The 27,431-nt window shown below is 37.6% G+C and overlaps 3 protein-coding genes and 1 pseudogene across 6 annotated transcripts; 2 read left to right on the top strand and 2 right to left on the bottom strand.

Annotated features, from left to right (window-relative positions):
• Positions 1 to 1,075: 1,075 nt before the first annotated feature.
• Positions 1,076 to 3,843, bottom strand: LOC109066382 (cytochrome P450 2J2-like). 2 transcript variants are annotated; one of them, XM_042746983.1, is made up of 9 exons: positions 3,559 to 3,843; positions 3,258 to 3,420; positions 3,015 to 3,164; positions 2,739 to 2,896; positions 2,462 to 2,638; positions 2,179 to 2,320; positions 1,826 to 2,013; positions 1,613 to 1,754; positions 1,076 to 1,471 (listed from the first exon to the last, which is right to left on the bottom strand). In XM_042746983.1, the coding sequence occupies exons 1-9, from the start codon at positions 3,739 to 3,741 to the stop codon at positions 1,296 to 1,298; spliced, it is 1,479 nt and encodes a 492-aa protein (XP_042602917.1). In that variant the 5' UTR covers positions 3,742 to 3,843; the 3' UTR covers positions 1,076 to 1,295. The 2 variants fall into 2 exon arrangements, with proteins under 2 accessions (XP_042602917.1, XP_042602918.1); XM_042746984.1 differs by lacking the exon at positions 3,559 to 3,843 and having other exon boundaries at positions 3,015 to 3,124; positions 3,258 to 3,397.
• An 845-nt stretch (positions 3,844 to 4,688) lies between these two features.
• Positions 4,689 to 9,270, top strand: LOC109064111 (annotated as a pseudogene).
• A 2,444-nt stretch (positions 9,271 to 11,714) lies between these two features.
• On the bottom strand, positions 11,715 to 22,351 carry paics (phosphoribosylaminoimidazole carboxylase, phosphoribosylaminoimidazole succinocarboxamide synthetase). 3 transcript variants are annotated; one of them, XM_042746122.1, is made up of 15 exons: positions 21,934 to 22,351; positions 19,845 to 20,234; positions 19,686 to 19,754; positions 18,846 to 19,583; positions 18,275 to 18,352; positions 17,717 to 17,892; positions 15,979 to 16,015; positions 15,217 to 15,414; positions 14,421 to 14,599; positions 14,116 to 14,295; positions 13,892 to 14,005; positions 13,586 to 13,669; positions 12,688 to 12,868; positions 12,371 to 12,529; positions 11,715 to 12,045 (listed from the first exon to the last, which is right to left on the bottom strand). In XM_042746122.1, the coding sequence occupies exons 1-15, from the start codon at positions 22,310 to 22,312 to the stop codon at positions 11,879 to 11,881; spliced, it is 3,129 nt and encodes a 1,042-aa protein (XP_042602056.1). In that variant the 5' UTR covers positions 22,313 to 22,351; the 3' UTR covers positions 11,715 to 11,878. The 3 variants fall into 3 exon arrangements, with proteins under 3 accessions (XP_042602056.1, XP_042602057.1, XP_042602058.1); XM_042746123.1 differs by lacking the exons at positions 17,717 to 17,892; positions 18,275 to 18,352; positions 18,846 to 19,583; ... (1 more) ...; positions 19,845 to 20,234; positions 21,934 to 22,351 and adding an exon at positions 16,451 to 16,583; XM_042746124.1 differs by lacking the exons at positions 17,717 to 17,892; positions 18,275 to 18,352; positions 18,846 to 19,583; ... (1 more) ...; positions 19,845 to 20,234; positions 21,934 to 22,351 and adding an exon at positions 16,375 to 16,393.
• On the top strand, positions 16,555 to 27,109 carry ppat (phosphoribosyl pyrophosphate amidotransferase). The gene is made up of 11 exons (XM_042746128.1): positions 16,555 to 16,769; positions 23,784 to 23,850; positions 24,000 to 24,206; positions 24,289 to 24,401; positions 24,515 to 24,660; positions 24,761 to 24,833; positions 24,977 to 25,128; positions 25,959 to 26,086; positions 26,176 to 26,397; positions 26,490 to 26,610; positions 26,746 to 27,109. Exons 1-11 carry the CDS (start codon positions 16,642 to 16,644, stop codon positions 26,907 to 26,909), a joined length of 1,521 nt encoding a protein of 506 aa, XP_042602062.1. The 5' UTR covers positions 16,555 to 16,641; the 3' UTR covers positions 26,910 to 27,109.
• The last annotated feature ends 322 nt before the right edge of the window (positions 27,110 to 27,431 follow it).

The following is a 27,431-nucleotide window of genomic DNA, read 5'->3' on the forward strand; positions in this document are numbered from 1 at the left end:
AAGCAACCTTAAGGACGCCATTGTTTACAATACAACCAGATCACATGCCGCTGAGGTGAGGGGCGGGACGATTACACGCACACTAGAGGCAGTTTAGCCAATAACAACACACTGGGCTAGCTAACCAATCAGAGCCCATCGCCTATTTTTGAGGGAAGGGCTTCATAAAAGCAGGAAATGATCAGCGCGTTTCTCGGAGAAGGGAGAGAGCGGTGTGGAATAAAGGTAAATTGTGAAAAATCATGGGTTTTTTTAAAAAACGAAGCAATAACACGTTAGACTGCACCCCAAAAACACAATCAAGCCTAGAAAAAAAACAGTGAACGACCCCTTTAATATCTGACAAATCCATTTTAATGAATACAGTTCCCAGGAATGGCAGAGGACAGGGTCCTGGAGGTAAATTGGAAGGATTTTTGTTTTTGATAATATCAACAAGGAGCAGAAATACAAAAAAGGAAATGACCCAGCTTTTAAAATCAAAGCTGTCATAGATCAAGTGCAGGATCATTGTGGTAGAGGAAATGACAGGTTCACTTTGTCTTATTGGAACTCATTGCTTATTGGTATAAATAATTTTGTATAGGAATGGGAAATGTAAATACTGGAGGGGAGGAGTACAGAGATTACATATTACATAAGGCACTCCAGATTCCACTAAGGTTGAGAACAGAACCCTATGGAAACACATTTATAAAAAGTATGATTATGAAGTTAAGAACAAGTTATTGCAAACACATGGACAACATCACAGTTCTGCCTGACATGTCTACATTTGCCTAGAGGTTTTTCAAATGGTGTTAATATTTTCTTTCTGCTTTAATCATACATGTACTTGGAGTAATATCATTTGGCTTGTCTTTTTACTTTTTTCTGTGCTTTCATATACTTTGGTACATTTTAATTTGTACGATAATTGCCAGCTCATTACAGAGTACAAGGCTGAATTATTAACTTGAACCTAAGTAACATGCATGACTATTGCAATGATGCTGCATTTTGAAAACAGAGCTATTTATTGTGAATCAAGTTGTGATTTATTTACATAAACTTTAAAAGAACACAGCAAATCATACACAGTATACAACTTTTATTAATACATTAGATATGCATGTTGTAATATGACATACATTTGTACATCAGAACAAATGCTGTAGGTATTAGTATTAAAACACTAAAGATAAACCACCACTGTGTAGCCTATTTAATGGTAACAAATAATGAATACTTACATAATAGATGTTCTATCATAGAAGATATATGTAAACATGCTACAAAAAATGTATGCGTATCCTCTAACGTGAAGACAGACACATACGGTAGGGAGCAGGAGCATATGTAAACCATATCTCTCCCTCCAAACTGGGTTCCTCTCCTGGACATTTGGAGATGGTGAATTGCTGCAGCAGAGAGGTGAAGTACAAGAAGAGCTCCTGACGAGCCAGCGTCTCTCCCAAACACGCTCGCTTACCTATGAGCAGATGCCATCAGCTGAAGTTAAAATCATAATGTGGCACGGATAAATATCATTTACTCACCAAGTCAATAAAAAGGATTAAACCCAAGCATATGACTTTTTGAGAAGTCATCAGATGGTATTTTTGCACATTACCTGCTGAAAATGGCAGGAACGCATCTCTTTTCTGAAACTGGCCATTTTCATTCAGGAAGTGTCCTGGGTTAAAGGTGTCTGGGGTTTCCCATTCGTTTGGATCATGCAGGACTGAAGACAGGTTTACTGTAATAGAGGTCCCCTAATAAAGAGAGAATGAAACCTTCACTATTCTAGACAGGACCCTTACCCTAAATAGAACAGAATTCATACCTTAGGAATGAAGTATTCCCCTAGTTTTGTGTCTTTAACAGCTTTTTTAGGGAATCCCAGCGGGACAACATCCCCAAATCTTTGCATCTCATGGATAACAGCCTCAGTGTAGGGCATATCAACTCTATCTGCCAAACAGGGTTGACGTGACTGTCCAATCACCCTGTCTATCTCTTCATGTACCTTTTCTGAATGGGAAATATAATATTACTTATATAGTGTGTGTTTTATATAAGCTTATTCGTGGAAAGCTCCTGGACCTGATGCATTTCAAAGCAAACTTAAAGATGACATATCCTACATGCTTCAAAAGAATAACAATGATTATTCCTGCTATGGCAGTCAATACTTACCTTGGATTTCTGGGTACTTCATCATAAAAAGCAGACCCCAGCGCAATGTCGTAGTTGCGGTTTCTGTCCCAGCCTCAATCAGGTCTAGACAAGTCACCACTAATCCTTCAATGTTAAAACCAGCCTCAGGGTCACTCTTTTTCTGCAAAAGTGGGAATCGGTACAAAAATATGCAAAAAATCTCATCAAAATAGCCTTAGGCTGATCAAATGGCAGTAACAAAACAGATGCCTAGAAATTTGTATTTTTAAAACATATTAAAATAAATTCCCACTTTAGTTACCTTTTCCATCTCAGTCAGGTAGTTGTCTATTAAGTCACGTGGGTTTGAAGGGTCCCAGTCCTCTCTGTGTTTAATGATCTCTCCTCTCAGGAAGTCTGTTATTTGCTTATAGTTGGAAAAAATAGTCTGATGGGGGCCAGGTAAGTATTCCAAGAGCCAAGGACACACATTATACAGCTGTAAAAGATGACATAATGGGTGATGAATACATTTTTTTATTATAATTAACTCACAGGTTATGAAAGTTGTGTCTAAGGATGCTGTTATGAATCAGTACCTGTGCTCTAGGAGAGCCAATTAACTGAATGCATTCAGTGTCAAGACGCAGAATTCTTTGGTAATATTCATCATGATAGTCAAAGCGTTGTCCAAATATTAAGCAGGAGATGATATTTGAGACAGCACTGTTTAAGGTGACCATGGGATTAAAAGGTCCTGTTTGAAAAAAAAAAAAAAAAAAAAACATTGTTTATGTTTAATACATATATTAATTTTTATCTCCAAATAATTTTTTATTCCATTCATAAAATAAGGCAGACATTTAAGACCATACCCTTTTCTGCTCTAAAAGCATTACAAAGGTGGACACATTCTTGTTGGATTCTGAGCTCAAGACTTTTCTTTCCATCTCCAAATGTCCGCAAATGGGAGACAGCAAACTTCCTATGCATCCGCCACAGGTAACCATTACTCAGTATCGTACCTCATAATATGCATGAATGAATGAATTTCAATAACTAAATGAGTACTATCTAAGAAAATAATGAACCTTAATTTTAAGCATAAAGGTACTTACCAATTCCCTTAAAAACTTTGTGAAATAGAGGGACAATTGGACGCTCAACAAAACTGTCAATCTGAGTAATGAGAGCCTCCTTTACCATTTTATATCCAGAAACAATTATCATTTTCTCACTGCCCACTCTTAAGCTGAATATGTTCCCGTAGACTTCAGCCAACTGAAATTCAAAATATTAACAGGTATATACAGACAACCTGATAACATATCTTCTGACTGTTTTTAATCAAGAAACAATACTCTCTAAAAAGAACATTAACTGGCATGCAAATAAACAAATTATGCAATTTCCTCCTACCTTATTCACGTTCCTAAAATCTATCTCAGTGAAAACATTTCCCAGGAATGGTAAAGGCCAGGGTCCCGGGGGGAATCTGGAAGGATTCCTATATTTGATGAGATCTACAAGAAGCAGTAACACAAAACTTAAAATGATCCAGCTTTTAAAATCAAAGCTTTCATATATAAATTGAAGAATCATGGTGTTAAAGAAAATATCACGTTCCCTTTGTCAGAGAGTATTAAGTGCTGGATTCTGCAGTTGGCAAATTTTTAAGCTAGACAGGGAAACAGGGTTGTCGTTCGGGGAATGCAACTGGCCCCGCCTTTCACTCAACAACTGCAGACCCCTCTCCCCGATTAACGCTTGGGAGGCCCTCCTGAAAAATGTAAACATTGCAGGAAAAGGGGTGTTGAAATATTCCAGGAAGGAGGGAGAAACAGAACCCTACTACTAAATATACAGTATATAAATATTTTGAACACATACATTTGTCAAGAGAATCTTTAAGAACATGAGATAATATATTAACATCTTATCTTGGATTTCATATACCTGACTATCATTTCCTTTTTTAAAACAGTGTTAAAGAGTGAATCTGATGAATTGTAAACTCAGAACTGAAGTATCAGGTCATTCTCGTTAATCTGCAGTGTCTCCTGTGCCCCACTAGCCATTTCATTTAGTTTCTTTTAAATTCATTATAAATAAATTAATCACTGATTAGTTGTGGTCTTTAGCAGGTTACATACAGTCATGGCCAAAAGTTTTGGCAGTGACATAACTTTCGTGTTTTGCAAAGTTCGCTGTTGTGGTGTTCATTCACATTGTTTCTAGATTATTGTGTAAAGTGATCAGAAGCAATTTAAATAATTGCTAAAAACTTCACTGGCCAAAAAAATTTACTTTTCACAAAAAAACTCATTTCACTGTTTTTTGATTCTGACACAAAATGACCAGCTTACATGAATTGACTAATCATATCAGCAGCACATGTGAAAGTGTGAATGAGTACTAGTCAGGTGAAATCACTATCATAATTAAATTGTAAGAGCAGACTGATTGCTATCAAAGGAGGAAAGAAGCACTTCCAATCATTGTGTTCTTGTTGGCAATGGTTACCTCCAAAGAAACACGTGCAGCCATCATCAATTTACATCAAAATGGCCTCACATGCAAGGAAATTTCTACAAAGAATATTGCACCTGAAAGAGCCATTTACCGGATCATCAAGAACTTCAAGGAGAGAGGTTCGACTGCAGTGAAGAAGTCTTCAGGACTTCACAGAGTGTCCAGCAAGTGTCAGGACAGGAGTCAGCTACAGAATCGTGTCTCCAGCAGTGCAGAGCATGCTCAGGAATGGCAGCAGGTTGGTGTGAGTGCATCTGCATGCACAGTAAGGCCAAGACTTTTGGACAACGGCCTGGTGTCAAGAAGGACAGCAAAGAAGCCACTTCTCTCCCAGGAAAAATGTCAAGGACAGACTGAAATACTGCAGGAAGTAGAAGGACTGGACAGCAGAAGACTGGTGCAAAGTTATTTTCTCCAAAGCTCCCTTCCGACTGTTTGGGACATCTGAAAAATCGATTGTTTGGAGAAGAAAAGGTGAACGCTACCATGAGTCCTGTGATGTGCCAACAATGAAGCATCCTGAGACCATCCATGTGTGGGGTTGCTTTTCAACCAAGGGAGTGGTCTCTCTCATAATTCTCCCCAAAAATCACTGCCATGAATAAAGAATGATATCAAAACATCCTGCAAGAGCTACTTCTTCCAACGATCGTGAGCAATTTGGTGATGATCCATGCATTTATCCAGCATGATGGAGCACCATGTCACAAAGCAAAAGTGATAAAGAAGCGGCTCAAAGATCATTACATTGAAATTTTGGATCCGTGGCCAGACAGCTCCCCAGATCTCAATCCCATAGAGCAGGGCTATTCAACTGGCACCCTGCCAATCATCTTTATCTGGCCCAGAGAAGAGTACATGCAGGTTGCTCATAGGCCTACGCCTTGAATTGTTTTTGCACTAATTAGTTTGGCCCGGGACGTTGTTTCACATAGCCAAAAAAGAAAAGGAAGATACCCAACAACCTACTGAAGTCCGCAACATCAATAGACGGCATTGTTGACAAGCGCTTGTGTGAGGGGGTTTTCAGATATCCACAACTCTAGTTTAAACTAGTATAAAGACAGTGTTATGTCATAACATCTGGTGAGAAATAGTGCAGACACTAAACAAAGATGATTATCAGATGTACTACAGTTTGAAAGGCTGTATAGCCTTATTTATTGTTTTTAAGTTCTAAAATTGAGTTACTAACTTAAAAGTAAAAAGTAAAAAATTATTCACTACCACAAAAGATTTGTCATCTCTTGAGGTAGTCTTACAGTCTTTAACAGACTCCAGAAATATACATATATGTATATGTGTGTATATATATATATATACATATCTATGTGTGTATATATATATATATATATATATATGTATATATATATATATATATATATATATATATATATATATATATATATATATATATATATATATATATATATGTATATATATACGTATATATATATATATATGTATATGTATATATATATGTATATATGTATATGTATAATTATAAGTATATGTATATACATATACATATACATATATATATATACATACATATATATATATATATATATACATATACATACATATACATATATATACATATACATACATATACATATATATATATATATATATATATATATATATATATATATATATATATATATATATATATATACAGATTACTGTAAAATTTAGCACAGAAAAGTGCAATTGCCTAAGGATTATTAGTGACTGTCCCTTCAATATTAAGAGTTTTGATTAGTGAAGTACTTAAGTGACTCTTTTCTAATCTGAAAAAATATGCTGTTACACTATCCCTCCTCCAGCCATTTTTGTCTAGATCTAATATAAGTACCCTGTGCCCTATAAGTGTACATATCATCTAATTTAGACTACAGGTCAGCATAATTTTCTAAAATTTTTATTAATTTCAAACTTCAACAGCTCCCACTGGCTACAATATGAATTTAACACTAAAGCTCTTCTCCAGTACTGCTCAGTCAATAATGTAATATTCTTCTTAACATTTTCAAAAAGGAGAAGAGAATTTATCCAGTTTCCAATAAGAAGGAGATGAGCTGAAATCAAGGAATGCAGAAAGACAAATCCTAAGAGAGATCTGTAAGAGGTGTAGCATGAATGCTGACTGATTTACAACTATTTGCTAGGCTTTGGGAAATGAGACAGTAATCTATTCAGGACTGCTTAGAACGGTCCTTGCTGCTCCACGTATAGTCTCTGCTGTGGATATATTTCTCTCCATATTATCAACAACACAAAAACGCAACATGAAATTATTTAGAATTGGACTTATAGAAGCAGCTCTAGGGGAAAACCTATCTAAATCACTTTTTAAAACCATATTGAAATCCCCACCTAAAATAAGAACAGCACTGGGGTATTTATTTAACCAGTACTGTATATTTTTTTCACTGATCATGTCCATTAAAGTGGTATTTTCTATAGAAGAATTGTACCCATACACATTTAATAAAACTGAGATGGTCTGACCAAGTGAAACCACTAACAAGAGAAAATGACCCTTGGGATCACTGATAACGTGTAGAATCTCACCAGCAAACTTATTTTTTAGAATGGTGACACCTGCTGATCGTTCTGTGCCATGCAACATCCGTACATCGCTGCCCTACTGGGACCTCCAAAATTTAACATCGTCCTGTGTGGAATAAATTTCTTGAAAAAAGTCTGATCCATGGTTTTTAACAAACAAAAATTCACATTGTTTCTTAGACCCCTGGCATTAAGAGAAATGAACGATATCGACATTGATGAACAAACAGCAATGACCAGCTGTTAACACAAATCAAAACAAAGGCAAAAAGTCAAAACTGACTGACAAATGAGAGGAAAACTGAGAAGAACAGAGCTTAACTGACCATTTTAAACAATCAATTTAAAGGTCCAGCTGTAATACGATGATAGCACAAATGCCATAGTGACAGTTAACAGTCACCATCTTAGAAAGGAGTACACAATCCTCATGATGGAACTCACAAAGTAACCTCCACATCTTCAATGAACGCACGCGCTCTGGTGAAAATAGGCCATTTTTCCAGCAGCCCTCGTCTCTCTTACTCTGGCCCACAAGCTCTTCCTTCTCTCTTGGTCCAGCTAAGTCAGATCCTCTGTGAAGCACAGGTTGTTGTCTTCGAGAAACTGGGACTTCTTGGCAGCTTTCCATAAGGTATAACCTTTGAGGAGAACTGCATGATAGCGGCGCAAGGTTTTGTGTTGTCACCTCTCCTCCCTAACCGATGCACAGTGTCAACAACATCAGGGTACTTGCTCTTGGCCTGGGGATAAGTCTCACTGCAGATTCAAATGACCTCGGATCTTATATATCTTCCTCGAAAGTCTCAGGCACTCCAAACAATCTTAATTTCCACCTGCGAGAGTATCTCTCCAGATCAGAAATGTGTGTTTCCCAGGTGCTCGTGAAACATTATTTACCTTTAAGCCTGGAATCTACATCTTTATGACTGAAACATTTTGTATTTTACCTATGATAAAACTTTCATGGACTTCTACATTAACTGTTCCCTCCTGGTGGAATGACCTGCCCAACTCATTATCTAAACTAAATCATTATTTCAAACTACAAAAAGGAGACAACAACGGAACAGGAGAAGATGGCATTTGTTCAATCTCCACAAGGACTTGTACCACATATTTATATGGCAAATAATTAAAATTTAGGGTTAGGGTAGGCCTGGAAACACACTCCCGCTGTAACAATGCACTACGTAATGCAATAGTATCCTAAACATGTAAAATTAGGCAGTCTGAATAAAGTATAAAGAAGTTGATTTGTAAATAGTAGATATAAGTATGCTGAATCATTTCAGGAGCTCCGGTTCTGACAACAAATCATATTTTACAGTTTGCAAAAAAAAATAAAAATAAAAAATGGCAAGATTTTCAGCCTTAAAATTCTTGGACCGAGAATTGTTGTGTTGGATGGATATAAACTCGTGAAGGACGTGTATTTACAACAAGGTGACAACCTCGCTGATCGACCCATGTTACCTTTATTTTATGAAATCGTTGGAGACAAAGGTAAGTCATCTGAATGTTAAACTGGCCATTTCAAATGAACAAGGTATTTACTGAGGTTTGTTAATTGAAAACAATTGAAAATGACATTTGAAATCGGAAGCAGTGTTGACCATTTGACCCACGCGTACTGCTGAACAATGCTGTCGCAAATGTGATCTGTGTGCTTGTGTTTGGTACTCGAATTGAGTAACTCTGTTAAAGAATTTCAATGTAGCTCTGTATCTGGAAGGAGGCATCTGTGCTCAAGTAAGCATTTTTACATTTTAAAATTTTTACGTGTTAACTTTCCCCCTTTCACTGCTCAGCTGCTTCTTTTTCTTCTTTCTTTAGCTTTATAACATATTCCCATGGCTCATGCGGCGAGTACCTGGACCGCATAAGAAAATAATTACTCTGTGACAGGAGGTGATAGACTTTGTTCGAGAGAAGGTGAATGCACACAGAGTGGCTTATGATCCATTAAATCCTCAAGACTACATTGACTGCTTCCTTGTTAAAGTGGAAAAAGTAAGATCATGAGATACAGAGGATTGGAAATATTATCCCAATAAATGTGGTCCGGGCCACTGTGGAAGATACTCAGATATCAAAATACTCTATTCCTAAGGTTGGCCTAGTGATGTATCGTGCACAAAAAATGTGAATTTAAGCGATTACATTTTTGTAATTGACATTTATGTTTATAATCAATTAGTTTAAGCATAGTAAAAGTATATTTTTACTTTTGCAGGGCACAGTAGTGACTGGCAATTTGACATCAGTGCTGTTTGATGAGTCAGAGTGGGAAACGCCTCCCTCTTTTAACCCGGGTCACTTCCTGGATGCTGAGGGCAAATTCAGGAGAAGAGATGCCTTTTTACCTTTTTCTCTAGGTACAGGACAACTCTTCCATTAAGCCCCTATAAAAAGAAACCCATTATTGTTACCCATAATTTTTTCTGATTTTTCAGGGAAGAGAGTGTGTCTTGGGGAGTCACTGGCACGGATGGAGCTTTTCCTCCTCTCTGCTGCATGGATTTTAAACTGGGAGCCACTCACTGTCCCCAGCCATATGAATTATGTGCAGTGCCATGCTAAGACAAGAACCCAAAACATGTGGTTTGGTTACCAACATGATGATGCATTTAAGCTATTTATTGGTTGGTTGGATGTTTGGTGGTTTAAAAAGTATAATGCAAAAAATATTATCATAAATCCACTGGAAAAAAGGATTATGAATATAAGTCATAAATGGAAAGAAAAATAAATCTATAAAAAGTCTTTAAATTCAGTTCTATGAAATTCAAGGTAAAAAGTGGTATAACATATCTTAATTATCATTAACAGAGGTCTTAAATTTGGGGACCAAAAAAAAAAAAAAAAAAAAAAAAAAAATCATATGGCCTACTGTGATAATTTAACTACACTTAATGTAAGTAATTAAAAAAAAAAAGAATAAGTTGAGTGTTTATTCCGATGTAAATAAGGGATTAGTAGGAATTCAATGCAAGACATTACCATTCTTTACAGAATCTAAAAGAGTATTTCCTTTTTACATAATACTGGGGTCCTCCTGTGTTACTTTTTGATGTGTTTGGACACCTACAATTTACTCAGCTTTACAATTTTAAGTGGGTTGCAGAGCGAGTCAAGGTACAATGTTTTACAAAATGATTGTTTTTGTTGTGTTTGTCACAAGATTATTGATCTTTGGTTGTCATCTATGACTACTTAAAGTTGCAGTCAACTGAATCAAATCTGGACCAGATAACGTTCAGCAGGAAAACCTGTAAATCTGCGGATAATGAAAAATCTTTAATCATAAAGATATGCTAATGAGTTTTTACTGTTAAATGCACAATGAAACTCCGACACAGATGTAATCCACTTAAGCAGTGTTATGCCGAAAGCTGAGCTTTAGATGGCGCTGTTCACTAAGCGTTTAGTGTAGGTTAGCAGAGGACTTTGCGCTTGACTACTTCTATGACGTATTTCCTGTATTTGGTCCAAGTGTTCAAGCATGAAGACCACAAGTGTGTGTAGAACTTTTCATTACCTGATGGGACAAACTTACAGTGTTGTAAAAATGCAAGTGTTTACAGAGTTTTATTTTAATTTTCAATACTTTACATTTTAAAATTAACTTCTAAATGTCTGTTCAGTAGTCCCTGTAACAAATGACACAATTTAATTTCTGGTGCTTCTAATTAAATGATAAAAAGCAGTTCCAAATGTTGTACAAAATAAATATACTAATCTTTGCAGCAATAAAACATGTAGCAATTTGTTTTACTACTAAAGGTTTCCGTGACCTCTTGCGCGATCTTGGCAAAAAGTCTCACGATTTATTTCCATAACTTGATGCATGATAAGATACACTAAGCCTTGAATACCGTTCCGGAGTGTGTGTGTGTTTAGGGCACTGCGCTTTGGCGTTTTTAAGATCTGGGACAGTCTTGCGCGCTTACTTCCTATCGCGCGCACGTGCTCTCAAGCGCCCAAGACCGCATGTGTGGGTATTTGGATAAGGCATTACATTTCATGGAGCTGTTCAAAGTCTTTGAGCTGTTCCGCCTTTAAGTGCAGCAGTTATCTGTCAATCATACTCTGTGGAGGAGACGCATTGTATAAAGGATTTTTTTCCACAAGGGTTCACACTGTTTCATATAACACGCACACTTCCTGTGAATCTTGTATATAGGAAACACTGTAAAGTTGACCAAATGTAGTTCTTAGCAATGCATATTACTAATCAAAAATTAAGTTTTGATATTTTTACTGTAGGAAATTGACAAAATATCTTCATGGAACATAATCTATACTTAATATCCTAATGATTTTTTGCTACAAATATAGCCTACCTGTGCTACTTATGACTGGTTTTGTGGTCCAGGGTCACATATTATTTAAGACAGTGTTTATCACACCCTTGGCTTTTATTATGTTTCCATTTTTGCTGAGTACAACCACCACCAAGACAAATGTAACTAAGGAATGTTTATTGACGTAATGTACACCTGATATGGTATTGCAAATAAGCTCTAATTCAGGATTTCACATAGGCTTGTTCGGAGGCAATGACAGGTGCCTACACAAAAATGTAAGCAGAAATGTACAAAGTGGTTGAAGGGAATGAAAAACTGGTGGATTACAGGCTGCACTCTTGCAGCTTCTTGTCAGCCTGCTTCAGGGAGACCCAGGTGTTCAGCATGGATGCTCGAAGTCTGGCCCAAACCAAATGGTCATTTAGACCCAGGATCTGAGCTGCGAACTGAGCAGCAGCTTCTGGAGAAAGAACCGTAGAGCAGCCCAGACCTAAAAGAGTAAGAATGACAGAATGTTTAATTTTACTGCACTGTACACGATCGTTCAAACATTTGGGGTCAGTAAAATTTACCAATAATAATAATAATAATAATAATAATATAATACAAATAAAAATGTTTTTTTTTTTTTTTAAAGAACCCATTAAATTGCTTACAAGGGTCAAGTTTGTTTGTTTGTGTTTAATGCCATGCAAGGTTCTGTGGCTATTTTCATGGCGAGAAAAGATTATGGCTAAGTTATATCAGGTTTTTTACTACTTATTTTTCTTCCATACTGTAACAAGAGATTTAAAGACATTTAAATTGATCTGTACCGCTAGGCATGCGAAGAGATGACCAAATGTCCTGAGCACCCCAGTCGGGGGTAACAGGGGGACAGTTAATAACCGGATAAGCAGTGTTTCCTGACATCACAGGACCCAAGCCATTACTTCTGCCTGCCACTGCAACAAAGATGGTGGGTACACCATCACCTGAGAAGAAAAAAAATTAATAGATTTAATAAGTTCAATTCAATTATGCAATAAACCTACTCTACACGGTGTTCTGGATTCAAATTGTAATTACAGTAGTTTTTTTAAATCTGCAAAAAGGACATTCTGTTCTTATAGTTAGTTGTGTCTGGTCATACCTTCGTATTCAGCTTTGATGCGGAGTGTCTCATCAGGGCCTTTATGGGCAGAGGTGACTCTAAGGTGGCAGGGAATGCCATAAGAGCCACAAGCCTTACGGATCTTCTCACAGTGAGCTACATCTGAAGTAGAGCCCATTAGAACTACAACCCTTCCTTTTGCCTGTGACTCCAGAAGCAGCTATTACACACACAAACAAATTCTCATCAGTCACCAAGTGTGGAGGATTCATTAGATAGGAATCCTATCTAAAGTGAAATGTTGTAGTCAGGAAAGCTGGTGAGACTCATTCAAACTGGGAAATATGCATTTAGATGTTGTGAAAGACTTTACTAGAGGAAGAGGGATGGTGGGGTCATCACGGTGTTCAGAGGTTAATAAGGTGAAAGCCTGATAGCACAAGGTCACAGAGCTCTATATGAATGTTCAGCTTCTTGAAGCAGGTTATAATAAATTAAATTGACTGCAGTCAACGTTTAATATGCGAGAATCTTGTTTAAAGTCTTGATGAAACAGACTAGAGGCAGATCTTTTCTTCCATACTGTAACATACATGCAAGTGTAATGAATTATCAAAAAAGACAAAAAATAGGGCAGACTCTTGGTTATATGATTGGTTGTGCAGGCAGATGAATGCAAGCTTTAAGGGGTGACATTTTAGCAGACTAAATTAAATGAAGAAAACAGAAAATTATATAAAATTATATAACTTCATTTGTGCATATGTTTGTACAAATGAATCGCTCAAAATAAGATCAAAAACATGCATTTAAAAATGAGAAAAGGTGAATTTTAATGCTGACGTTTTAATTTTAATATATAGCCCTAAATTGCAGATAGTGTAGAAGTGAAATGGAACAAACTCAACAAAAACAATCATTTTGTAAAACATTGTACCTTGACTCGCTCTGCAACCCACTCAAAGTTTCTCTTCACCATCTGCATGGCCTCAGGAGTGACTTCTTTCAGGTCACGGTACACCTTCACAAAGAACCCCATGTTAAGCAGAGTCATACTCATATAGATCACTCTAGAGGTTGGTTAATTCTCTGTAATCAGCATGTTTCTGGAAAGATCATGATCATAACAGGATATCTGCTTCCTCAGAACTAATACCAAACTCTGTTAACTCTGCTAGTTTTACGTAAAGAAGTTGTGTAAATCCTTTTCATGCCTGACATGTATAGGTGTTTGGTTATTTACCTGTTTGTCTTTCTGCTGGCTGCGATCCCCAGCAGGCCAGAGCCTCCACGAGTCGTTGTCAATCACATCAGCCAACACAATCTCTTTAGTGGTCACATTCACACCAAATTCAATCTAAAATTAAAGTTTATGGCCATTAAACACTTACTGTAGGGGTCAACAGTAGCAAATGTCACTACCACCAGTTACACTAACAGAAACTACCTTCAAAAGTGGTTTCTTACTTTCATATCCACCAGCGTGCAGTCCTGTGTGGCCCAAGCCTTCTCCAGGACTTCAAAAATGGCCACCGTGCTTTTGCTCATGATGTCCACCTCACAGCGGCCAATAGTCAAACCTGCCAGCTCAAAACCAGCTGCCAAAAGCTGCTCCTCTGACCACTGAGGGTCATTATTGGCATCATCCTGAACAAAGAACAATGGAAGAGAAAGTGAAGGCATCAATATAGGAAACTGCATGACATTACTTTTAAATATCATGGATGACAAAACTTTCTCCACAATTTTATTTCTAAATAACAAAACCTCACCTTAAAGAACATCTCCATTTTTAGAGGAGAGAAGCGGTAGCCCTCTTTGACCCCAGGGTTGCGTTTGAGGAAGGAGCCTGTGGCTATCCGTCTGCAGACCCACTCAATGGGTATCATTTCACATCGAGACGCCACGAAAGCAGTATCAGAATGCTGCCTGACAAATGCCGTCTTAAACCCTGAAAGAAAGTGGTAGAGTCATGATTCGCATTACTGTGTGCATCCTATTAGAAATGGCACAATTATTTGTCTAGTACATAAATGGCATTTTCCAGCAGAGTACAGTGATATACTGACACTGACTGTGCAGAGTATAGGCATGACAGACGAAGACACAACATGCTTTCACACAGTGAAACTGGGACAGCAGTCTAAATAGCCTGAACACCCCAAGCATGTGTGTAATGTTCAGTTTAATTACAGGAAGCATGGCTGTCACAAGGCAGTCATTTCCCCAGAGCAAAACCTTCATCAGGAGCTGCACATGGTGTACACACCAACTTTAATTCACTAAAAAGAGGTTGTGGCAACTATTTTAAAAGTAAATGCCCTCTAGAGACCTCTTGCAACACTGAATTTGGGCCTACTTCATGAATGTCTTCAACTAGATTTAATTAAAAAAAAATAATTAAGCACTATTGCATTGCTGAATTTGTATTCAATAAACATCATGTGATTGTGGACCAAGACTACTTGCTTGCCTGTTTACAGTAGTACATCATTTTGAATGAATATTATTTGTGCAAATACATTAACCAGCTTGCCCAAAGATTAAATAAAAATAAGGAAATCTCACCAGCATCCTGTAAAAGTTTGAACACACTGCTGGTGGTCTTGTTGGCGATAGCTGCTTTGCCCTCCATCTGATCCTTCCGAACCGCATTGCCCGCTGTGATCTGATCTTTAGACTGGACCAGAACATGACCCGGCTCATCCACAAGCTCAAAGATCTGCTTGGTCTTACCCTCGTTCAGTTTTTGTCCTAGTTTCAGCTCTACAAATATAAGCCAATACGACAATACACATTAATTGATGTCACTGTATGTGACTTTGAGATGTAAATCACTGCAAATTATAGTGAACAAGCACATATGGGTCTATGACATTATAGATTTTTTGAAAAACGTAGTTTGTCCATTCTATTTAATATTATTACATGTAATACTAATATCTGTGGCACGACCGACACAGAAGAATTCTTTAAGAAAAACTGTATTATTATTATTAATTAGCTTAATTTATTTTTAAATGTCACATACCTTATCTTATTATGAAAAGACGTGTTGAAGACAAATGGACTAAAAAGCTTAGGGGAAAACATTGTCACGTGATTTAAACTAGATTTTTAAAAGATTTCTACTTTATTTTTACAGACTTGACATTGACTCATATTCTAATTTAGCTTGGCTTAAAATACTACCTCTAGTAATGTTATTGATTCGGTTTGATAAAAGAGCTGATTTATTACCCGCCGTATGGATGCATTTTATTCACTGCGCAACTGCACAGTGGTAAGACATGGTGAAGAGAGAAATCAAGCAAATAAACCCAAACTTACCTGTTGTGTTCGACATTGTTGTTGAGCTTCGTTTTTCCTGCAAATATGATTAGAAACTTGATTATTCTGTGTCGCTGGGTTTCAGACAAACGTTTCAATAACTACTTAGACTTCAGAGAAAGACTGATATAAACTGTGACGCAGAGAAGCGAGGCTCAACTCATTTATTTTCCCGAAGAGCAACGCGTTACGACACTATGCTGATTCATAAACGCCAATCAGGGGGATGCCATCTTCACCACGTGGGCAATTTCTTAAACTGCATACTTTAAAAGACAAAAGACTAATCTATTGATATTATTTGGAAGCAAACAATCATACAAAACCTTTGCAAACTACAGTGAAGTAAGGGCGCTTTGCGCAAGACATTGATCGCATTCGTCACAATTTACCTACCAGACTTTGTACGGTTTAAGTTATTGATTGGATAAAACTTGCTAATCTATTTTTTTTCTTCTTTTTTTTTAATTACCAGTTTTTAATCTCCTGTAACTTTGACTTCAGAGCTGGAGTTTTTGTTTTTGAGCATTTGTGCCGCCAGATCCCCCGCCGCATGTTCCGCTGTGTGAGGAAACACGTGGTTCGAGTGACTCTAGAGTCTAGGCAGCGTGGAAATACACGCTAACAATACAACCCCATTCACCTCGCCTCAGAGAGGAGGACATGGAGTTTGAGGAGTCGGGCATTGGGGAGGAATGCGGGGTGTTCGGCTGTGTGTCAGCGGGAGAATGGCCGACACAACTGGAGGTCGCGCAGATTTTGACACTTGGACTTGTTGCTTTGCAGCACAGGTAAGTGTGCTTCTGATGCTAACGTGCTGGTTCCTGTAGAGGTGACTTTTATTCTGGAGTTATTGTTTGAGATTATTACTATAGAACATACATATTAAGATCATCTTTGCCGAAAAATATAAGTTGGTTTGCTGGTTTCCCAACATGGCTAGGATGTTTTGTTGGATTTTAAAGGGGGTGAGGTGGATGACCATCGTAAACCAGCTAAGACTCTAAAAATATCTTAGATCGGTTTAAAATGTTTTTTGTTTTTTTTCAGCAGGGATCTATTGTACCTAATTTGCATATCACATAGAAACTAATCAAGTAAATAGTATTTAAATCTGGGTTTTGTTTTCCAACCTGGTCAGACACAAGGACCACCCACCCCTGAACCCAGTCAATATTAAAAAAGCTTTATCTTAATCATTACTTAATACAAATCTTAACAGAGTGTGTGTTACTGTACCACATTATTAATTTTTTTGTCACATATGATTTATATATCCCTACTGGGGATGTCTAAGCATGCTTGTTTTAGCTTTTCTCCCAGTCTGGTCAGGCTGATTTTTGAGGGTTTTGGGCAGTTTTCAGATAGTCAGGCTGAAAGACCAGTTTACTCCAGCTAAGACCAGCAAATAATCTCTAGGCTGGTTCAAGTTATTTTTTTCAGCATGGATCTCCTTGTGGTTGGAAATCTTCCCTTTTAGAAAACACTGACATTAAATGAACCCCTTGTTTCACATATGGTTTGCATGGAATGCAATCTTATAATGTAGTGCTCTTTATCATGAACATGCATAATTCATTTAGGTGCAACTTTTGCAATTGCCTGCTCTGTTCTCTTACTGTTACATAGTACTACAAATGCTGATACAGTTCATAGTTTAAAAATGCACATGCAATAATGGTTTGCAATATGCAGTTGAATCACAGATCAATAGACTTCCATTGTCCTGCCAGCTTACCGATTGTTCAGACGTGATTGCATTAGATGCCATTGAACACACAGAGGTGATCTCCATGATCGGAATGTATTGATCCTCCTCTTCTTTGCATTGAAAGTCTATATTCTCAGACCAGTCTGTGCTGCTTTCTCCATCATCGGTGCTCTGATGAAACTGTTTATAAAGCAAACGATCCCCTAAACACAAGATGATGTGTTATAGAACATTTCATAATATGCTACTTTTGTCAAAAAACTATAATAATAGACTGAATTTTGGAATTAGCTTAATATATTTTTAGTAATCAATATATTTTCTTTTATTATATTGTAATGAATCATCCTGATTCCCTTTCTTTTGACATTCAGATGACAGAAAAGTTCAGGATTGTTTGCCACTGTTGTATTGTATACAAATTAAATCATTTTCATCTGTCCATATATCTTATGAATGTGTGCTTGTTCCTTTCTTGATTCTATTAGTCAAACTGAAGTCACAAGATTGACTCACACCTGAGACTCACTCTGCTCATTACAAATGTTAGTATGTCTCTGTAGTGAGGAGAAAATAATGAAAAACCTTCATCTGCAGCTTTCCTCTTTCTTCCTTTGGTAGCTGCTGCATGCTCTCCACTTGTGTATGATGGGTCACTGCTGACTACATTGGAAATGTATGCACACATATTGAGACAAACACAAAATGTTTAATTTAAAAGGATAATAAGTCAGTGGTTCTCAACCGGTGGGCAATGAGCAAAAAATAGTGTCGCTACCAGCAGAGGAAGAAAATAATAAATAAAATAATAAAATGCAACACTGTGTAATTAGTATAACAAAATAAATAGGACTTCTTGTTTAAGGGAGCAAAATGCTTCCCATATCTTGTGATGCTCACGTCAGAGGCTTTGTATCATTTTACAGATTAATCTGTCAGAAAATGCAACATGGACTGGTTGCATCATCCTCAAACATTCCCTCATTTTCAAAAACCATGAACAAAACATTGCCAGAACTTTTATTTCCCTTTTTCATTTAGTTTACTTTTATATGATAAAAAAAAATTTGGTCATGCTTTGGGCCACCACATGATATCTAATGTCAAATCTGATGCAAAACCAGTTGAGAACCACTGGTGTAATTCATTTTATTACCTGGGATCCTTCTGTACTTATGACTGTCGTCGTATATAACAGCTGTGATGGAGTCAGAGGAGACATGCTGTTCATATTCTATTTGCGGGTTGCCAGTTGACCTCACAATCGTGGCATTCATTTCAGGCATCCCATATTCAACATTTGACATTTCCTCTGGTCTTGTTAAAATCCCTTCGGTCTCAACTTGGTTCTGAAAGACCCTTGCAGAAATGGCAGGAGATCTCAAAGTGGCCTCATCTATGGGTGGCTGTTCATATCTAACCGCAACAATGTTATTGTCCTCCTGTGGAAGTCCACCCATGGAGTGCTCCTCAAATGTTGGTGGAGTAAACATCCTAGAGTTTCTCAGTGAATAGTTTGTGTCAGAAAACTTGGCAAAGCTCAGTCGACTTCTAGGAGGTTTGGACAAAAGGGCATCCAGCTGTTCGTAAAATCTCATGACACGCCGAGGATCTCCGATATCGGCTTTTCCTCTCTGCAGAGACCGGTAGAGGTACTTCAGGTTTTTGTACTTGGTGCGACACTGTTTCCAGTCCCTTTCCACGCCCTGCTGAAGAAGCCTGCGCGAAATCTGCACGAATATGTCTTTGTTTCTGGTTGAGCCCTGTAGCTGTCTCTGAATCCCTTCTTCGGCCCAGATCTGAAGCAGTGCGGCCACCTCTTCCTCACTCCAGTTTCTGCCAGAGTCGTGCACTGTGATTATGTTCATCTCGCTTGTGGCTGCTGCTGTTGTCGCTGAAGCAGAAACCAGTTTTTAGAGGTTTTTTTTTTCTTTTTCTTTTTTAAGTTGAAGATGTTGAAACAACATTGAACATTTCGGTTTATATCAGAACTCACCTGTCTCTCTTGCAATCAGTGGATGAGTGGCGGCATTCATTATTGTTTGCATCTCTGCTAGACTTTCATCTTAAAGAAAGGCATGAAGATGCAGGAGTTGAACTTAATGGCGAACTTGAACCATCACTGTTTTGTTGTAATTAATAACACAAATCTTACCGTCATCGATCTTAATAACCTGTTGTTCGACAGGTTTACTCCTCATGGCCACCTGGTCCCTGTCTGGGACGTTCCTAGATGACTCGTCCTCTTCAAATCCACCCTCAATGTCTTTGCCCTGCATTATAGCATCAAGCTCAGCAAAGAACCTTATCGGCCGGCCTTGACTTCTGCTGACTTTGTAGTCATATTTCATGTTCTTGTATTTGGTGCGGCACTGTCTCCAGTCTCGCACCACGCCATGCTGTCGTTCCAGTCGACGTGCCATCTCCTGGAAGATGGCCTTGTTTCTATGTGAGCGTTGGAGCTGTTTGTGAACCTCCTTGTCGGCCCAAACGGTGAGGAGAGCCCGAACCTCCTTGTCAGACCAGTGCCTTCCTCCTTCCAGTCCTAGAAGTAAATTGGTTCTTGCTTAAAAACAGGTTTGGCAACATTAGTATTCAGTATTAACAATCGGGGCTGGATTTATACACCCACCAGGTGGGTTTTTAATATCCACCAGGTTTTTAGACTTTTTGACTACAAGGTCAATGGACCACAACAAAAATCCATCCCATGACTTTTCCAGTTGTTTGTGATTTTTCCGGAAGAAAATTAAGGACAAGAATGTTTTAAAATATTTTTTACTCACAATTTCTACCCACTAAATTGTTTGTGTTTGACATAGCTAGAAAAAAATATATTCATTAAAAAATGCCCATGGAGTAAGTTTTTTCCAGACAATATAAGTCCTGTTTTTAAATATGTTGTTTGAGGGGGTTATTAAAAGAAGAATTATCCAGATTTTTTTTTTTTTTTTTTTTGCCATTTTTAGTTGTTTTGACATTTTATAGCTTGTTTTTGACTTTGTTTTTTTTTACACATTTAAGTAATTTGGAGGCCCCCTAGTAGGCCCTGATCTCCTGGGGGGTATTCCAGAAAGCAGGTTATGTGACATACCCGGGTATGTTTAAGAGTAAGTAAGTGGATAACCTCAACTTTCGGTTCCAAAAATGGAGGTAACTTTCAGGGTATGTTAGTAGTCATAGCAACTCACTCTCTGAACTTAACCTGCTCCAGAGCAGGTTATGTTCCAGGGTTAGTTCACTTCAGCGAGCCTTCAGTGGGCGTGACAGATAGCGCACAGCATTATATAATATTACAATATGTAATATAGCTTATATATATATATATATATATATATATATATATATATATATATATATATATATATATATATATATATATATATTTTTTTTTTTTTTTTTTTTTTTTTTTTTTTTTGATACGTTAATGAGGAAGCACTAATATAAGTAATAAATAAGGTAACATTATTCTAATATGATTATTTCTTTTATTGCCATATATAAGAGTTATCTGTATAAATTATAAAACACTATGACAAGGTAATGTTTAACTTATAAATATTTATTTATTTTATTTATTACATTTTATATTATCTCACACTTGGATTTTCTATAATGTCTAAATTCTAAATCAAAATACATATCTGATATGACTTAATATATAATTAGCATAAAACAAAAAATATAATTCACATTCTCAAGGATTAAAGATTACATGGAAAAAAACATCACGGTCATCAATTAGGTGGCGATATGCACTAAGCATGTAAACAACTAATGAACAAAAGAAGAAGAAAGAAACAGCATGGCGCACTTTTTTCTTAGCGTCCGTCTCCATAGTGACTCGTCAATTCGTCGCTCTGCTGAGAATGTCTTGAGTCTTAACCAGGAACATACTCTGAGTTGAATGAACTTACTCCCGGACGCATTTTTGGAACCACATACCTCGAGTAAGCAAGCTTTGGGGTTAATCAACCGAGAGTTCAGGGTTTAGTTCACGGTAAGTTAACCCTGCTTTCTGGAATACACCCCTGGTTGAAAACCATTGTTGTTGTTGTTGTAGAATAAAATTTACTATTTTTAATTATTTAATTGTATATTATTTCTTTATATTACTGTAATTGTTTAATTATGCAAGCTACGTATAAAAATTTTATGTATTTTTTAATGTAATTTAATATCCAATTGTAACTCGAATGCTTCATCCAAAAATGCTGTAGCTTTGTTAATCTTGTGACTGTTACCTTCCTGAAGAGCTGGCAGTGAAGCAGGCTCCTCTCTTCTGGCAGCTGGCAGCTCTTCATCTGCCACATAAGGCCTTTGGGTCGGTGGCCTACTATCTGCAGAAGAGTGTTTGTAGGCAGTCTGTGTAGGCCTCCAGTCTGGAAGAGCCATGCTCCTACTCTGTGCCTTACAGTCAAGCCAGTCCCTACACACCCCAAGCTCTCTCAGGCGGCTTGAGATGGCCTCATACTTGGTCCTGTTTTCTTCCTCTTCCCAGGCTTGTCTGTCCCTCCACACTGAAAGCAGAGCTTTCACTTCCTCCCCTCTCCAGTGTCCAGCTTTGTCCCTCTGCCTCTTGTCCTCCCCAGCATGTCTTTGTTGGTCTGTTTCAGGCTCCATGTTTCTAAGCTTGCCTAGAAATGGCTTCTGTTTGTTCACCTCTGCCTTTATCCTCTCTGCTCCCCCACCCAGTTGATTTTAAGCTCCGTGTCCAAGGCAACCAGACGACTGAGCCAGTTAGGAACAGCCACGTGACAGAGAACAGCCACATGACTGGCTTAAGCTGTGTGCTGCGGGGGAGGGCCGGGGAAGAAATGTGAGAAGTGGCTTGGCGAATGAGCCGCACTTGCTGCGTAGATCTTACTCAATAAGACACGTGGAAAAGGCTCAGAGGCGTTTGGCTGTGCTAACATAACTAATTTGAATGTCTTTCCTGGTTATTTGGTCACATCTTTGTGATGGCATGTCTAAGCTTTTCCTCGTGCTTTCAGTCTCTCTCTCGTGCTCGCTCTAATTCCCCCTCCCCCTTTCTCATTCTCTGGCTAACCGCCTCACATAAACCAGTTTGATCTGCTTTAGTCGTTCACTCATAAAAACAAATTTGGCTTGATTTTTGATTTTGTTTGTGTAAAGTACCAAAGGGGAAGAATGGGAGGGACACATGCTCTATTCAGACTCTATCTTGCAAAGACATGTTTTCTAATAGATTACCACATGCAATATCACTTCAACAAACACCATCGGTGTGTCTCAATATCTGCCCTTTTTTTATATTAAAGATACATTCCTTTATTCCAAAAATTTAGCACATCAAGAAATTAATAGTAAATCTGTTTAAAATCATGTCCTGACTACACGCAACAAAAGGTATCTTTTCCATGTTAATCGATTCCTAACTAGCCTCGACGACACGCAAAATTTTTATTTTAGAAACGGTTTCTATCTCAGCAACGTCGCGGCCAAAACAACAACATTCAAACTATGACAGTGATAATCTCAGGTACTGAGTAGATCAATCTTATACTGTTATCAGTGATAAAAATAAAATAAAAAATTGTGCGATGCCTCCTCCACATCCCTAGGTGTCAGTATATTACCTTTCAAAAGTTTTGGTGTGTATATATATATATATATATATATATATATATATATATTCTTTTTTTTATTTTTATGTAATTTATTCTTGTGATGAGACATGAGTTATCAGTGTCACATGATCCTTCAGAAATTATTTTAATATGTTGATTCACTGCTCAAGAAACATTTCTTCTTATTGTTAAAAATATTTTTGTGAACATAATTTCAGGATTCTTTAATGAAGAGAAAAACACCAGCATTTTTTTTTTTTTTTTTTTTTTAAAGAAAGTACAACTATTTTGTATCATTATAAATGTCTTTACTGTATTTTTCTTTTATCATTTATTGTGTCCTTACTGAATAAAATTACATTTAAAAAAAATCAATTGACACCACATTTTTGATTGGTTAGGCTTTGTGAGTTTGTATAAGACGATTGCTAAATCTGCATAATTTTTTGGAGATCATTAATGTGAAAAAAACAACCTCTTTTACAGTACTTTTTGTTCAACAGGGGCCAGGAGAGTGCTGGAATTGTCACGAGTACTGGAACAAACCCACCGATATACACCACCCTGAAGGTAATGTACTAGGAATAACAGCATTTCGATGCATTCAGCATCTTCCTCTCACTTAAAACATGATTTGTTCCTGTCCCGTGGGCCAACACATTTCAACGTACAGCAATGAATGCAAGATTAGACATGCCTGACATAATTGCTTCTCACAGGGCATGGGTTTAGTGAATACAGCTTTTAAAGCAGAGGATTTGCTGAAGCTGCGCAATGGCAACCTAGGCATCGGACATACACGTTACTCCACCACAGGCATTTCAGAATTGCAGAACTGCCAGCCTTTTGTGGTAGACACGCTGCATGGCAAGATTGCAGTGGCACACAATGGAGAACTGGTCAATGCCTCTGCACTGCGCAAAAAGGTGGGCTTTGATTACACATAGAGTTTCAGGAGAAGAGAGGAGGGTTTTTTTCTATTTGACATAACATATTTTTGTGTTTTAGGTTATGCGCCATGGCGTTGGCCTCTCCACCAGCTCAGACAGTGAACTTATTACCCAGCTCCTTGCTTTAACTCCACCCATGGAGGAGCTAGATACTCCTGATTGGGTGGCTCGGTATGTTCTGCATGTCCTTCCCCATCTGACTGGGTCACCACTTGTTAAACCCTGTCAGTAGTAATGTTTGCAAGTCTTAATTTTAATGTATGTTTATTGCTTGTTTTTCTTAGCATAAAGAATCTGATGACAGAGACACCTACATCATACTCATTGCTAGTTGTGTATAAAGATGTAATCTATGCTGTGAGAGACCCCTATGGAAACAGGCCTCTATCTATCGGACGTCTAGTACCCATCTCCAAACTACACAGCTCAGGTGTGTGGTTCAGCAGTGAGGGAAAGAGCTGCATGTGGCCTGTCTGTGCTGTACCTTAGGTCTAGGATGGTGCTAAACTCAATTTTTTTTTATTCTGTAGGTGCCGGAGAAGCAGACACAGAAGGCTGGGTGGTCTCTTCTGAGTCCTGCAGCTTCCAGTCCATTGGTGCAAAGTATGTTCACATCATTCCAACAGAAATGCTTTGATTACTCCTTTTGGCTATCCACATGTACTTATTTAAAGGAGTTTCCATCCCTAAGCCTGCTTATTTAATTAGTTTGTTTATTGTGTATGTTTTTATTTTTCTATCATCAGGTATTATCGTGAAGTACAGCCTGGAGAGATCGTCCAGATCTCTAAAAACGGAGTGAAGAGCCTAAGTGTTGTCCCACGCCCAGAGGGAGACCCTCCTGCCTTCTGCATATTTGAGTATGTGTACTTTGCCAGGCCAGACTCCATATTTGAAGGCAAGTTCATAATGTTTAAAATCATTGTTATGTTTTGAGTGAAAGAAAAGATTGAGATATAACAGTAATGTTTGGGTTAAACCAGACGATTGGGGTCAGTAAGACTTTCAACCACCTTGTATTGTTACAGATGTCGGTAGTATATGAAAATGAACCAGCTGTACACTTTCTCCATTGTTTCCTGCAGTCAGATCTCTTGGTTTATTTTTCTATGAATGCACTGCGATTCTCTTCCATCGAGGAATCGATTCTGAGCTTAGTTTTTAACAGCTGATGGCGCTCTTGCCCAATTTTTAACTGCACACTTAAACTCTCACGAATGAGAGCAGTTGTGTGTTCAACTGAGTAATTTAAGTGGTTAAATGTTCTTGCACCTCGGTTTTTATGACATGAGATTAATGTAAACACTCTGGTAATTCACTTGAACCTTTTCAAACTTAATGAATGATAATTATAAGTTTAAGTGGTGTGTGTAAGGAACTGGAAGTGATCAGCGTTCGGCATTTTCTAAAGCATGAAGTGTCATCTGCTGTTAAAAACTAAGCTAAGAATCAATTCAAGAGTGAATCACGATGCATTCAGAAAAATGAAGAATCAATCCAAGAATCGATTTTATTTGGCACCACTACTTCTTACCACTACACTGGAGTAATGGCTGCTGAAAATTCAGCCTTGCCATCACAGAAATAAATGTTATTTTAAAATAAAATGTTAAAAGTTAATAAAAAAGTTCTGTCAGAAACAAAATCTTACTGACCACAAATTTTTTAAATATTAAAATCATGACATATAGTAATAGGTGAAATATAGTTTTTTTTTCTGTCTTGCAGGTCAGATGGTATATACAGTGAGGCAGCGCTGTGGACGGCAGTTGGCCATTGAGGCTCCCACTGATGCTGATGTAGTGAGCACTGTTCCAGAATCAGCCACACCTGCAGCTTTAGGATACGCACAACAAGTGAGTAATGATGCTGTACACATCAGTCTAAATGCTTTATTGGATTATGTTGTGCCCTTACAAAATGTTACATCCGGTCTCTTTCTCAGTCTGGCCTTCCGTATGTAGAGGTGCTGTGTAAGAACCGCTATGTGGGCAGAACATTCATTCAGCCAAACACTCGCCTCCGTCAGCTTGGAGTTGCCAAGAAGTTTGGGGCGTTGACTGATAACTTTGCTGGCAAACGAGTGGTGCTTATCGATGATTCCATTGTGAGGGGCAACACCATCTCCCCTATTATTAAACTGCTGAAGGAAGCAGGTGCAACAGAGGTAAAAATATATTACTGTAGTACTGTAAGTTTACTGCTTTGATCTGTTTTAACCAACACAGTGTCTTTGTGATGTCACATGACACATCACAGGTCCACATTCGAGTTGCATCACCTCCAATCCGGTTTCCATGCTACATGGGCATTAACATTCCTACCAAAGAGGAGCTAATTGCTAATAGACCAGAGTTTGAGGATATAGCGGGTTATATTGGTAAGTCAGGAGCAGAGATTTGCTTAATCACTAAGGTTTTTTAATGAATACACAAATTATGAAAAGTATAAAAACACTTCCCATCTGAAAACAGAAAAAATTTATTGATAATTATATTTCCTTTGCTTTGAACAGGTGCTACAAGTGTCCGTTATCTGTCAGTTGAAGGTCTGGTATCTGCTGTTCAAGGTGGGATAGAGTCACGTGGGAAAGATGAGAGGATCAGCACAAAGACTGCTAGAATTGGTCATTGCACAGCCTGTCTCACAGGAAAATACCCAGTGGAGCTGGAGTGGTGAATTGCGACCCACATAAATGTCTATTCATTTCTGTATAGAATAGTTTTTTGTTTGTATTTAAAAATCATTTGTTAAAATGACTAAGACCTGAATTAAAACTGTGTGGCTTCTTTAACATTTGTTGCAGTTGTAAATGTCATAAGGCGGGCTGTATACTGTGTTAGATTTAAAATAAAACCTTCCATGCATTTTTCAATTTTCATTCCTTTTAAGAGCTGCATTAAAAGCATTCCTGTTGCTGTCAGATTTCAAACTGTTAGTTTGGTTAAGATTCAAGCTAGTAAAAACACTATCTCGTAAATGTCAAAACTATTTTATTAGATCGGTTTCGGTATCCATGTAAGCTTCTCAACTTTTTCTTACTTTTGATCACGTTTTGAATTAATGTGAGCATTAACAGCCGTTCTTAAAGAAACAAGATTGTCTTGTTTTTCTGTTAGTCCTCAAGAACGCACAAAACGAAACTCTGATTATGAAATGAACATATGTTTATTAAAAAATTTGTTGAAACATTAATTATTT

Source organism: Cyprinus carpio, chromosome B20, assembly GCF_018340385.1.
Source record: "Cyprinus carpio isolate SPL01 chromosome B20, ASM1834038v1, whole genome shotgun sequence".
Taxonomy (NCBI): Eukaryota; Metazoa; Chordata; class Actinopteri; order Cypriniformes; family Cyprinidae; genus Cyprinus; species Cyprinus carpio.

Coding starts and splice junctions, on each gene's coding strand:
- LOC109066382 (XM_042746983.1), bottom strand. CDS start 3,741: ATGATTCTTCAATTTATATATGAAAGCTTTGATTTTAAAAGCTGGATC. Junction 2,321..2,461: donor ACCTGACTGAGATGGAAAAG/GTAACTAAAGTG, acceptor CCACTTTTGCAG/AAAAAGAGTGACCCTGAGGC. Junction 1,472..1,612: donor GTTCCTGCCATTTTCAGCAG/GTAATGTGCAAA, acceptor ATCTGCTCATAG/GTAAGCGAGCGTGTTTGGGA.
- paics (XM_042746122.1), bottom strand. CDS start 22,312: ATGGAGCCTGAAACAGACCAACAAAGACATGCTGGGGAGGACAAGAGG. Junction 12,869..13,585: donor GGGTTGCAGAGCGAGTCAAG/GTACAATGTTTT, acceptor TGTGTGTAATAG/CTGCTTCTGGAGTCACAGGC. Junction 12,530..12,687: donor CATCAAAGCTGAATACGAAG/GTATGACCAGAC, acceptor TTTTCTTCTCAG/GTGATGGTGTACCCACCATC.
- ppat (XM_042746128.1), top strand. CDS start 16,642: ATGGAGTTTGAGGAGTCGGGCATTGGGGAGGAATGCGGGGTGTTCGGC. Junction 16,770..23,783: donor CTTGTTGCTTTGCAGCACAG/GTAAGTGTGCTT, acceptor TTTGTTCAACAG/GGGCCAGGAGAGTGCTGGAA. Junction 24,207..24,288: donor CCTCTGCACTGCGCAAAAAG/GTGGGCTTTGAT, acceptor TTTGTGTTTTAG/GTTATGCGCCATGGCGTTGG.